This window comes from Nerophis lumbriciformis, linkage group LG27 (assembly GCF_033978685.3).
Source record: "Nerophis lumbriciformis linkage group LG27, RoL_Nlum_v2.1, whole genome shotgun sequence".
NCBI lineage: Eukaryota > Metazoa > Chordata > Actinopteri > Syngnathiformes > Syngnathidae > Nerophis > Nerophis lumbriciformis.
In genome coordinates, this window is record NC_084574.2 from 31,584,550 (window position 1) to 31,598,323 (window position 13,774).

At 37.6% G+C, this 13,774-nt stretch overlaps 1 protein-coding gene across 1 annotated transcript in view; it reads left to right on the plus strand.

Moving 5' to 3' along the window:
- Window positions 1-341: 341 nt before the first annotated feature.
- The window catches only part of gcgrb (glucagon receptor b), a 46,562-nt gene continuing 33,129 nt past the window's right edge, over window positions 342-13,774 (plus strand). The window contains exons 1-3 of the mRNA XM_061988116.2: window positions 342-464; window positions 540-636; window positions 2,733-2,840. Coding sequence (XP_061844100.1) covers window positions 411-464; window positions 540-636; window positions 2,733-2,840 — 259 coding nt within the window. The 5' untranslated portion in view covers window positions 342-410. The remainder of the gene's footprint in view (window positions 465-539; window positions 637-2,732; window positions 2,841-13,774) is intronic.

The following is a 13,774-nucleotide window of genomic DNA, read 5'->3' on the forward strand; positions in this document are numbered from 1 at the left end:
CAATGCGGTACTTGGAGAGCCAAGTGTTTTCTGAGGTGGCACTTGGTAAAAAAAAAGTTTCAGAAACACTGGTTTTGATACTTTTCAGTTTCTTCTAGTCAGACAAGATTTCTGAATAATCTTAATAATGATAATACATGGAATATTTTACCTGAAAAGTATGTTCAACAAGAAGACATAATGAACCTTCTTAAGCTTTCGGTAGCTAAAATGTCTAAAGAAACAAGCTGACTGTGAAAGTGATGGTTAGCGATATTCCTTCATACTGTGCATACACCAACTCTCACAAGCGTCTCCCCCACCACATGTGCAGGCCTGACAGTGACATCGGGCCAGGGGCGCCTCATGTGTGGGGCTTCCTCCTTTGTGTTCTGGTCCCCACTGTCCCCCATCCTTCCAGTATCAGTGGGATGTCCCAGGTGTGTCTCCTCTTGGCCCTGCTCATGCTCTGCAGCTCTACAAAGGTACCACTCGCATCCTCGTCCATGGGTTTCATGACTGCGCTCGAGCAAGCCGAGCATCATGTGTTCTTCCGACAGGTGTCTTCTACCACGTCCCTGGAGCTTCTGAAGGAGCGGTGGAGCAGCTACAGGAATCAGTGTTTGGACTTCTTAAACTCCACACCCCCTGCTATAGGCGAGTACTCTTTCCGCCGATGTGTGAACAAAACACATTGGGCCCCATTCAGCAACCGTTCTTAAGAACAAATTTTGTTCTTAGGCCCACTTACGAAGTTTTTAAGGAGATTTTTGGATTCACCAATGTTTTCTTAGCTGGGATTTGTTCGTAGGTAAGAACAAAATTTACGAGTGCTCCAGAGCACTCTTAGGGTGGCCTATTTGTTCTTAAGTGTGACAAGTTCCCTTACCTCTATTGTCTAATGTTCAATGAATATCATAGATCATACTTGCCAACCCTCCCGAATTTTCCGGGAGACTCCCGAAATTCAGCGCCTCTCCCGAAAACCTCCCGGGACAAATATTCTCCCGAAAATCTCCCGATTTTCAGCCGGAGCTGGAGGCCACGCCCCCTCCAGCTCCATGCGGACCTGAGTGAGGACAGCCTTTTCTTTATGACGGGAGGACAACAGGGTGACAAGAACTAAATCATCCAGACTAGAGATACATTTTATTATTATGTTTATCTTACCTAAAAATAAATATATTTATTAATTTAAAAAAATAAATAAAACATTTTTACTATATTTTGCTAAAAACATCAAAATTAATTGTTTTTTATTTGTATTTTTTCTGACTCCTTAATACATCCAGCCATAGAATTATACATTAAAATAAACATATTTGAAATCATTAATTTTAAATGATCATAATAATTCATTTAAAATGACCATATTTAATTATTAAAATAATTGCTTGTTTATCAACAACTTTAGCATTTTATTCATTACATTTTGAAGCTCTCAGAAGCCAAGTTATGTTATATTCCTTAAGATTTATTTATGCAAGTTTGAAGTATCAATTATCTAAACACAGTTTTGTTTGCATATTTTGAAGATGTAGATATACTGTATATATATATATATATATATATATATATATATATATATATATATATATATATATATATATATATATATATATATATATAAGTATATATATGTATATGTATATATATACATATACATGTATATATATATATATATATATATATATATATATATATATATGTATGTATATATATATGTATATGTATGTATATATATATATATGTATGAAATACTTGACTTGGTGAATTCTAGCTGTCAATATACTCCTCCCCTCTTAAGCACGCCCCCGCCCTCAACCACGCCCCCCCCGACCACGCCCCCCCCCCCCCCACCTCCCGAAATCGGAGGTCTCAAAGTTGGCAAGTATGTCATAGATAGATAGATAGATAGATAGCGATATATATATATATATATATATAGATATATATAGAAATATTGATATATGCATAGATAGATGGATAGAGATAGATATAGATAAGACAGACAGACAGACATATAGCAAAATGCACAATATATAGACATTTCAAAATACCGTGTGCGTATTATCTTATATATTGTACTGCACACACACACACACACACACACACACACACACACACACACACACACACACACACACACACACACACACAATCATCAATTACCGGGGCGTTGATTTCCATGTAGACCTATTTGCCCGAAGTGACGAGTATTTATTTGAACGCTTCAGGCTACCGAGAGCAGCCCCCCTTTCTTAAACTTACGTTTTGACATTATGTATTTCCTCCGCGGGATAATACGAATGTCTCTTCTGTAAACTGTTTGCATTTTCTCTGCGTGTTTGATGTTTGGCTTTTCCGCCGGAATTGTGCCCTTATATGGGGAATTAAGGGCGTTTACCTATGCAAATTATGAAATTAAGGGTGTTTATGTATGCATATTGGGGAAATAAGGGCGTGTTTATATGCAAATTATGATAGACACGCACGCGCTAACCATTTGGCATTCAGCAACTTAAGAACAGCAGGTGGGAACAATCGGGCCGTTTAAGAACACGTCATGAATTTGAATGGACTCCTCTTAGGAAATAATTTAGGAAGAAACATAAGAGGAAAAGTTAGGAACTTATTGCTGAATGGGGCCCATTGGTGTAGCTGAGATAGGCACCAGCACCCCCCAAAAGGGACAAGCGGTAGAAAAATGGATGGATGGATGGATGAGTCTTAACATTCCAACGCCTCTTCAGGGGTGGTGTGTAACAGGACCTTTGACCAGTATGTCTGCTGGCCTGATGGACTCCCTGGAACCACAGTCAATGTGTCCTGCCCCTGGTTTTTGCCTTGGCATCATAAAGGTCAGTTTTGTATTTTTGCACAGCATCCTAAAATTGTAATTTTAAGTAATGAAGTACAATCATGAGGAGAGAGAAGCATGACCCATACATGTCCACACTATTAGACTAAAGTAGAACCTGATCGGTTCTGAGACGCTGGTTGACATTTGATTTGTTTGGCTTTGGAAACCATTTTTTCACCATGGAAATAACGGAAATTGAATGTTTTTGTCGCTTTACACTAGTGTTGTAACGATACCAATATTTTGGTACCGGTACTAAAATTATTTTGGTACTTTTCGGTACTTTTCTAAATAAAGGGAACCACATACAAATTGCATTATTGGCTTTATTTTAACAAAAAATCTTAGGATACATTAAACATATGTTTCTTATTGCAGTTAAGTCCTTAAATAAAAAAGTGAACATACAAGACAACTTGTCGTTTAGTAGTAAGTAAACAAACAAAGGATCCTAATTAGTCTGCTGACATATTGTGTCATTTTCCTTTCTATTATTTTGCCAACATTATTAAGGACAAGCGGTAGAAAGTTAATTATTAATCTACTTGTTCATTTACTGTTAATATCTACTTACTTTCTCTTTTAACATGTTCTATCTACACTTCTGTTAAAATGTAAAAAATCACTTGTTCTTCTTTTGTTTGGATACTTTACATTAGTTTTGGATGATACCACAAATGTAGGTATCGATTCGATACCAAGTTGTTACAGGATCATACATTGGTCGTATTCAAAGTCCAGGGACATATTTCCTGAGTTTATAAACACAATATACATTTTTAAAAAACGAAAGAAGAAGTTGTGATGCCAAAAAAAATCGACGTAATCATAGTAGTATCGACTAGATACGTGCCTTTACTTGGTATCATCACAGTGGATGTCAGGTGTAGATCCACCAATGGCGTTTGTTTACATTTTGACGCCGGTGAGCTACGGTGTGTAGTGAAGCATGTTTAGCTATTCCTCGTCCTGCAGGGATGATACTTGTAAGAAACGTACTTTATTTGTCGCCATGGAGACCAGGATTAGTGATTTGGAAGTAGCTAAAACACTACTGACGGCGGATGGACTTTAGCCGCTAGGTAGCTAGCCATGTCTTAAAGCACCTCCTCCCGAGGGCGTTTCATCGTTTCACCTTTATCGTTAGTTTTTAAGCCAAAATGTGTCCGTTCTCCCTTTTCTGTCTACACACTGTGGGGTGCGGGACCGGTACGTATCAGAGACGGTATCGTACCAAAAATGACTCATTAATATCGCGGTACTATACTAATACCCTCCTTTAAACTTCAAACAAAATGTTTACCATCGTTTTAACTAAAAACACGCTTACCAGTGATAATGGTAAAACACACCGTAGGAAGGGGATTTATGTGGCCCTATTTGTCACGGTTTACCTGACACATGGAACGTGACAAATTACACTATCCGCTTTAGCCGCCAGATGGCAGTCAAGTGTTGAGTACATTAAAATGTGTTTTATGGCAATTCCAACTTTGACCACGGCGTCAGTTGCTGTGTAAAGTGGCGCTGTCCGTCATTTTCAGCTGACTGCATTGCAAAATGAATAACCCAGTGGTTCTTAACCTGAGTTCGATCGAACCCTAGGGGTTCGGTGAGTCGGCCTCAGGGGTTCGGCAGAGCCTCTGCCGTAGCGGTCAAGACACACCAGACTTATCGTGTAAATAAAAACTTCTCCCTATCGGCGTATCTGTACTGTAAAGTTAAAATTTGAATGACAATAAAAAGGAAGTCTAAGTCTAAGTATTATGGGTACCCCCAAACAATGTTCCCTCTAATTTTCCATCTGATTTGCAGGTGTGTAATTTGTTGTCAGTTCATGCACTGTGTTGGTTTTGTTCTTTGAACAAGGTTCATTTTGTGCACTAGTAAAAAAAAACATATAACTTTGTCTTGAATTTGAAAAAAAACAAAAAAACATTTTATTTTTCACTAAAGAAGGGTTCGGTGAATGTGCATATGAAACTGGTGGGGTTCGGTACCTCCAACGAGGTTAAGAACCACTGGAATAACCCCTTCGCCCCCTCCTTTCTCTCATGGGAAATCTACCCAGGAATGGGGCCATATGAATTCCTTCCCTACTGGAAAGGCGAACTACACTTTTTTTTCCTCCCGTCATCCACAATCCTCATGTGAGATGTCAACACAAGTCATCATGGCTCAGGGTGTGGAGTGGTCGTCTCCCAACCTGAAGGATGTGGGTTCGATCCTCAGACACCCTGTGACCAAAGCTTTCAATACAGCCGAAGCAACTCCAACTAGGGATGATACTCGAAACCGATTTTCCCGGTTGTTCGATAAGAAAAGAACAGAGTCCTCGGACTCGAATCCCTTTTTGAGAACCGGTACCCGTTATCGAGACCACTATAGTAAAGAAAAAGAATTGGTTCTTTATTCGAATCCCTGGGAACGAATCCTGTCCCAACCAGAAATGCCCCGTGGGACATCACAAGAAATGACGTCACGAAGCTCAGTCATTAGGCGCAGATAGGGAAAGCAGGAAAAACAATGGACCGGAAAAAGTGCTCCACGGTGTAATAAAGTTCAAAACAAAAAGGTATAATCCAATGAATAACTTTACTGAGAGATTTGAGCAGGGTACAAACATGACGAACACTTCTATGACCAACCGGAAACATAGCAACCAGGCTAGCAACGCACCTCCTTTACGGCAGCTGTCGCAACGTTCTTAAATTAACCGCAGCACATACATATATATACACAACATCTCCCTTTTTTAACTTTTGTTTTTCTTTCCTTGTAAACAAAACAAAATCACACTGTATATGAGTTGTCTGTCTAATTATAAATAATGCAGACGAGGTGTGTTGGCTGAGTTCTTGACGTTTACTTTCACAGCGTGCTCATAACCTCATTCTTAGCTGCCGGGTGGCGACATGCAACAACACTTTTCGGGGCTACCGCGCATGCTCGTCACTCCCGTTGCATGCTGGGTAGTGTAGTTGTTATATTCCCTAGCTCAGGGGTCGGCAACCCGCGGCTCCGGAGCCGCATGCGGCTCTTTGATTTTCCCGGGAGATTTCCGTGCCTCTCGTAGTAAACTCCCGGGAACAATATTCACCGATTTTCACCCTAACAATAATAATAAGGGCGTGCCATGATGGTTCAGCATTTAGCGCCCTCTACAGTCTATACAAACAGCGTGCTAACCCAGCCTTTTGTTGTATGCATCTTCTACTCGCACACGTAAGTGACAGCAAGGCATACTTGGTCAACAGCTACACAGGTTACACTGACGGTGGCCATATAAAACAACTTTAAGACTCTTACTAATAATGCGCCACACTTTGAACCAAAACCAAACAAGAATGACAAACACATTTCGGGAGAACATCTGCACCTTAACACAACATAAACACAACAGAACAAATACCCAGAATCCCATGCAGCCCTGACTCTTCCGGGCTACATTATACACCCCTGCTACCACCAAACCCCGCCCCCACCCCAACCCTGCTCCCCCACACATCAACCCCCCTCCCCCCCTCCCTCTCCGTGTGTCGGTTGAGGTGGGCGGGGTTTGGTAGCGGGGGTGTATAATGTATCCCGGAAGAGTTAGGGCTGCATGGGATTCTGGGTATTTGTTCTGTTGTGTTTATGTTGTGTTAAGGTGCAGATGTTCTCCCGAAATGTGTTTGTCATTCTTGTTTGGTGTGGGTTCACAGTGTGGCGCGTTATTAGTAAGAGTGATAAAGTTGTTTTATATATTTTATATATTTTCATATTAAGGTGAGGGCCGCGGGTCTGAGACCCTTGGTTTATACATAGCACAAAACAAAACAAAAACTTTGTATGCAGTGTTATTTCATTTTAAATTTCAAAAGATTTTTGTGGCTCCCATTGTTTTCTTTAATTTGTGAAACTGGTCAAATTGGCTCTTTTAGTGGTAAAGGTTGCCGACCCCTGCCCTAGCTCATAACATCACATCTTTCCCCCTTTAAAGAAATAATGTTAACTCAATAAAGTGTATTTCTTTTTTTAGCTTTAACTTTTAATTTTTTTTGCATTGTAACCACCTTTGCAAACAACTTTTCTCTTCATAGAATTTTCTTCCAATAAAGAAATAAAGTGCAAAAAGGTCAAAGCATCATAACAAACAGTTATGTCAAATAGCAGCAGAAGTGCACTTTTTGGAGAGCTGTATTATTTTCAGTTTTGTGCCCACGAGACTGATTTTATTTAACACTATATTATTATTTATACACCTATAGTGATCACAGAGACAGGTTGTTTTTGTGTTACTGTATATATTTGTTTTTCTGAAAAATCCCACTTAATATACTTTGGGTAACAACAGTCAATATTTTTTTTTTTTTTAGGGGGGTAACAGTCAATATTTATTTATTTATTAGATTTCATTTTTTTCTTAAATAATAAAAGTGAGCTTTTGTTAAACCAAATATTGTGTGTTTTTTTTTCCATATACAACAACCTATCTGGACTCGATAAGGAATCGGTTCGATAAGAGGATTCGATAATAGGCTCGAACTCGATAATTTCTTATCAAACATCATCCCTAACTCCAACTCTTCCTTATTCTTTATTTTACGACGGGGTCACAACCAAGGTTATTAGCAGCTCAGCAAGGCTATGTGTCACTACACCAGAAAAGTAGTTCCTCTGTGTTAGCTCTTACAGTAACAATGTTGCTATAGCTTAGTTATTTTTGCAGGTCACGGCATTTAAATAAAGCATTGTTGGCGGTTTTGGGACTTTTTAGAGCGCTTTATAGCAGTGGTCCCCAACCTTTTTTGCACCACGGACCGGTTTAATGTAGGCATTATTTTCAGGGACCGGCTTCCCACTTGTGAAAAATACAACTCACTATAAGGCTGAATTAGTGGGAGCCCTGGGCTTGTTTCTTTGCAATGAAATGCTGAGGGAAATCAGCCTTTGGCTACAATCTGTCACATTTATATTTGTTGTGTTCATTAATGTGCATTGTATCATGTCACAAAGTTATAACAAATGGCAAATTCCTATGAGGAGTTTTATTGCACAACATTGGTGTGTCTAGTGCACAGATGTCAAACTCAAGGCCAGATCTGGCCCTCCACGTCATTTTATATGGCCCGCAAAAGCTTGGAAATAATATGTGTCAATAAAATACCTTAAATTTTCTTTCTTTACTTTCTTATTTTCTTACTAAAGGTATTAGGTTGTTTTTTCCCAAGTTTAACAGGAAAAAAAAAAATAGTGTCCAATATTGCAACAAATATTATAGTATCTAACTTTTATGGTAAAAATCCAAATAAATACTTAATATATGCTTAACTTATGGTTTCGAAGCAAGTTATCCATCAAATTGTACACTATAAAAATGACCAATAGATTTTACTGTAACATTTAGGGAGTTTTTTACAGCATATTACTGTAAGTTGAAAAAAACCCGTCCAATGTTTGTCTTTTTAAAGTACAATTCTGTCAACTGAGCTGTCAGTTTGTTTGTTTTTTTAAATCCACGGTTGATGAGTTTATGGTACCACATTTTATTATGGTAAAAAACTGGCATCTGAGTTGCCAAAATAAAATTAAACAACGGTATTGTATTTCTATTTGCAGTAATATAATAATAAAATAACACCATATATTTTACAGTAAAATTCTGGCATCTAAGCTGCCAGTTTTTTTCTGTAAAAAACAGTGGTCAAATCCACCGATTTTTTTTATATTTAAATTCAGAGGCAAATTCATTAATTATTTACTGCTACAAGAGGCCCTCTATTGGCAGCCATGACTGCGGTGTGGCCCTCAATGAAAACAAGTTTGACCCCCCTGGTCTAGTGGGACAGGCCAAAGTTAAGTCGGAGAAAATGCAGTCCTTTATAAATTATTTCATGTTTCTTACCGGCCCGGTAGCAAATGCTTCACGGACCGGTGGTTGGGGACCACTGCTTTATAGGAAGAATACGGTATATGAATCTCATGCATGCATTGTTGGCTGACTCTTACAAGCAGTTTTCACTATTTAGACCATTGCAAAAACATCTCTGTGCACATTGGAGACACTGTATGTGGGTGTATGTCTGTTTTGTAACTTGTGATACGAGCCCATGTGTTCTATTCATGACAGATCATGGGAGAGAAAACATGGACAGAGAACCTATTCACCAAAACACAAATTCATAGAATGTGTTCACTTTGAGAGCGCTCTTCATCAGATCACTTTTTTTTTTAAATCTCCTTCAATGCGTACAAATGCAGCTATTTTTTTTTTTATCTGACCAATTTCAAAACTTTACAGAAGTGAAGGCATTTAAAAATCAGTAACCTTGCTTGATTTGATAGGACACCGTTCACAGTTTGTTATCATTCAAATCAACGCATTTGATACCAAAATTGTTACAAACTGTACAAACATACAGAACAATGGGCTGCATGGTCAAGTCGCCATAAGAAAGCCATTTCTGCGCAAATGTCACAAAGTATCCCGCTTACATTACGCCAAACAGCACAGAGACAAGCCTCAAAACTTCGGGAACAAAGTAATTTGGAGTGATGGCTTTCTTCTGGCGACTCGACCATGCAGCCCATTTTTCTTCAAGTGCCTCCTTATTGTGCATCTTGAAACAGCCACACCACAATTTTTCAGAGAGTCCTGTATTTCAGCTGAAGTTATTTGTGGATTTTTCTTTGCATCTCGAACAATTTTCCTGGCAGTTGTGGCTGAAATCTTTGCTGGTCTACCTGAATCCCTCATTTCCCACTTCTTAATCAGCGTTTGAACACTGCTGATTGGCATTCTCAATTCCTTGGATATCTTTTTATACCCCTTTCCTGTTTTATGCAGTTCAATTACCTTTTCTCGCAGATCCTTCGACAATTATTTTGCCTTCCCCATGACTCAGAATCCATAAACATCTGTGCAGCACTGGATGAAAGATGCAATGGTCTTTCAGAAGCCCAGAAACTCACTGACCTTTTATACACACACATTAATTACAAACAAACATGTCACAGGTGAGGATTGGAACCTTGATTAGCCATTCAAACCTGTTTGTGTCAACTTTTGTGCATGTTATCAGATCAAAGTCACTGGGGTATGTAAACTTTTGATCAGGGTCATTTGGGTACTTTCTTTTGTCATCTTGATTTAAAAAGAGTAAACACAGTTGTTTGCCAATAAATAGCTTCACACAAGCATTAAGCATGAGTGGAAGAAAGGTTTATGTATTATCATTCATATTCTCTGAAGAATGGCCAAGAAATCATAAATCCTCCCAGGGTATGTAAACTTATGAGCACGACTGTACATATGTACATACTGTACATATACATTCACTGTATAAACATACATATGTACATACTGTACATATACATTCACTGTACAAACATACATATATACATACTGTACATATACATTCACTGTATAAACATACATATACACATACTGTACATATACACATACACTCATGCATATAATCATGTTTCATCAAACATATATTAACGTCGTTACTCTAGGGCAGGGGTGTCCAAAGTGCAGCCCGGGGGCCATTTGTGGCCCCCAGCTACTTTGTTTAACGGCCCCTGGCACCCTTTACAAATACTACTGAAAAAGAAAATTGAACATCAAAATGTGAAATAAAACAGCAAACAGGTGAAATTTAACGAGAAAAAGTTTAAATTTTGTCTCTAATAACACAAAGCTGCCATGCAGGCATTTTTTCCATTTAAAAATGTAATTATTAAAAAAAATAATAATCAATCAAAGGTAATGTTTTGAATTAGTGACCTATCTAAAGCTCCAATTACTTCACATCAAAAATAAAGTATTTTTTGGGGAAAATATTGCGTATTTTATGTGTTTGCCGTAAAAAAAACTGAGTTTTCTTTGACAAAAAGGGTATAAAATAAACAAACTAACTAAAAAAATTACAAAATAATGAAAACTTAGAAACAGCAGATAGATCTGAAGTTGATCTAGAGACTCAAGCATTGGAAAAAAAAAATGTATGACTTATTTTTAACACTTTCATGAGTGGGACACTTTTGGATCCCCAAGAATTTTAGTGGGACTTTTTTTTTTTTTTACAGTCATTGCTCAAAAAATATATATTATTGTTGTATATTGATTATATATTATTAAAAGACTGGATATGTTTGTGTTTTTGCCAAATAAATGGATTTGCCAAAAAAGTATTGAATTTGAAGAAATAAATAACTTTATATCGACAGATATACTTAAAGTTCTAAATATATATATATATATATATATATATATATATATATATATATATATGACTGATTTAACATTTTAATGACTGAGACCCTTTCACGTCCCTGGGACCAAACTTGAGGGGAGCCCTAAAGGTATAAAAAAATCTATATATTGTATTGGTTTTGAAAATGAAAAATATCAAAATGGCCCCCGCATGCTTTAATTTCTCTCAATGGAATTAGTTTGGACACCTCTACCCTAGATTAAACTGGGTAACACATGGCACACTGACAAAGCCTAACCTATTTTGACTATAACAATCTACAAGGTTAATATGGCTGGCTTCTCTTTCTTCCCCTCCATTTAGCTGCTTTCTTTTGTATTTCAAGTTATCATTACATATATGTATTGTTGCATTTGAACAATTGCATTGTTGATAATAAAGGTAAATTATTGTTATTGTTCATTATCAATAGTGCTATTTCTATTGGTATTTGTATCGCTCCATTTGTAGTGTAATAATGCTCATTGTCATTTCTGAATTATTATTTATTTCACTAGCTGCTTCTTTGCTATCACTTTTACCATCATATTAGTACATATTCTATTTGCTGATGTTGCTCTATTGTTGTTGTTGTTGTGTTTTCTGTTGTTGTTTTTGTGTCTCTGTCTTATCCCCCTCTTGTCCCCACAATTTCCCCCTCTGTCTTCCTTTTTTTTTTTCTCTTTCTATCCCCTCCTGCTCCGGCCCGGCTGCACCAAATAATAATATAAATCCATTTAATAAAGTCAAATACAAATAAGGCAACAAGAGAAGTATCCCACACTTCTCTTTTGTAAAGTATATTTGTACAGCCAATATGGGCATCTACATCAACTACAGGTATATGATTTGCCTGAGAAGCTGGACAGGACAAAAAAAAAAAAAAAATAAAATAAAATAAAATAAAATAAAATCAACACATTAATTGAGGAAATGCTTTTTTTCGGAATGTCACTGTTCATCATCCACAAACACATGACACATCTTTTCTTCTGTGCATTCTAAAGAGCGAAAAACGGCAAGTAAGAGGCGGTTAACAATGCAGGTAATGGGGATACATACAATCAATTCCGCCTACAAAGCCATCTAAAAAAAAACACCCAAAACGTTGTATACACATGCTGTAAGTATATATTCTGACGCCGTCTTGATCCTGTTAGAGTTCTTAGTCACGGGTTGAGCGCCTGATTTTCAATTGCCCGAGGGCGTTTTTTTTTTTTTTTGCTTTTTTTTGTTAGTTTTTTTAGGGTGAGCAAACACAGCTCTTGTTGACGAGCTATTTATCCTCCCGCGTCGTAGAAGTCGTGAACACTGTTGACTGAAGCAACATCCAGATGATTGTTGCTGCTGGAACTGATGAATGTGGAACATCAGTCACTTTTATTGTTCACGCTCCTCTGAAAACAATTATATTCATGATGACGCAAGGTTAGATTTGTTTGGAGATGCACGTCAAGCTCGGCCGGAGGGTTCGGAGGAGGGGCGGTGGGGGGGGCTCAGTGCCGTGACGCTGTAGTATAATTCCGCCTTTATTCTGTGCAGTGTCTTTGCAGAGACGATGCCGAGGGCAGTCATGTGGTCAGGTAGAACTAATAAAATGAAGACGTGACTAATTTAACTGTCAAGCGCTTAACGCACTACTGGACTTTTTGAGTTGAGATACTTAGAGAAATTTCCCCCAGACGATACGGTGGCAGTTTGTTGCTTACTTTGCTTCATTGTTTTAAATTACACCGGGAAAAGATGGAATTTAGTGTTGTTTGTGACAGCAGTTTTTTTAATTTGAGTTTAGTCTTTTAGAAATTCTAAATCGATTTAGTTTCAGTCGACTAAATTTCACAACATTTTCCATCCATCCATCCATTTTCTACCCTTTTGGGGTCGCGGGGGGTGCATTTTAGTTAGCTAAAAAAAAGAAAGTATAAAGTTTATTAAAAGCACCATTTTATTTAATCTCCCAACAAAGCATTTTTTCAACAAAGACGTAGCATGAGCTTATAGTCAGAAATGATGCAGTTAGTATTTATTTGGTCAACATGTCAATCTCAATAAATACCGTATTTTTCGGAGTATAAGTCACACCGGAGTATAAGTCGCACCGGCCGAAAATGCACAATAAAGAAGGAAAAAAGCATATATACGAAGTAAAGTACAGCACTATGTCATCAGTTTCTGAGTTATTAAATTGTATAACGGTGCAAAATATTGCTCATTTGTAGTGGTCTTTCTTGAACTATTTGGAAAAAAAGATAGGTTTTTATTTGTATTTATAAAGGATTTTTGAATTGTTGCTATTTTTAGAATATTAAAAAAAAATCTCACGTACCCCTTGGCATACCTTCAAATACCCCCAGGGGTACGCGGAGCCCCATTTGAGAACCTCTGCTCTAGAGGGCCGCCAAAAAATATGTTTCCCAGCTGTGGTCCATATGGACCACTTGTGTCAGTAATGACAATCTTAAACAAACAGAACAAGTCTGGAGCTAAAGTCAAAGACAATTTCTTAAGCGCAGAAATTATGACTAAAGTGGTGAAGCTGTATTTTCATTTAAACTTTATATTTATTGACAGTTTAGTTAAGAAAAATATTCATTATTAATTTAGTGTACCGTATTTTTCGGAGTATAAGTCGCACCTGCCGAAAATGCATAATAAAGAAGGAAAAAAACATATATAAGTCGCACTGGAGTAT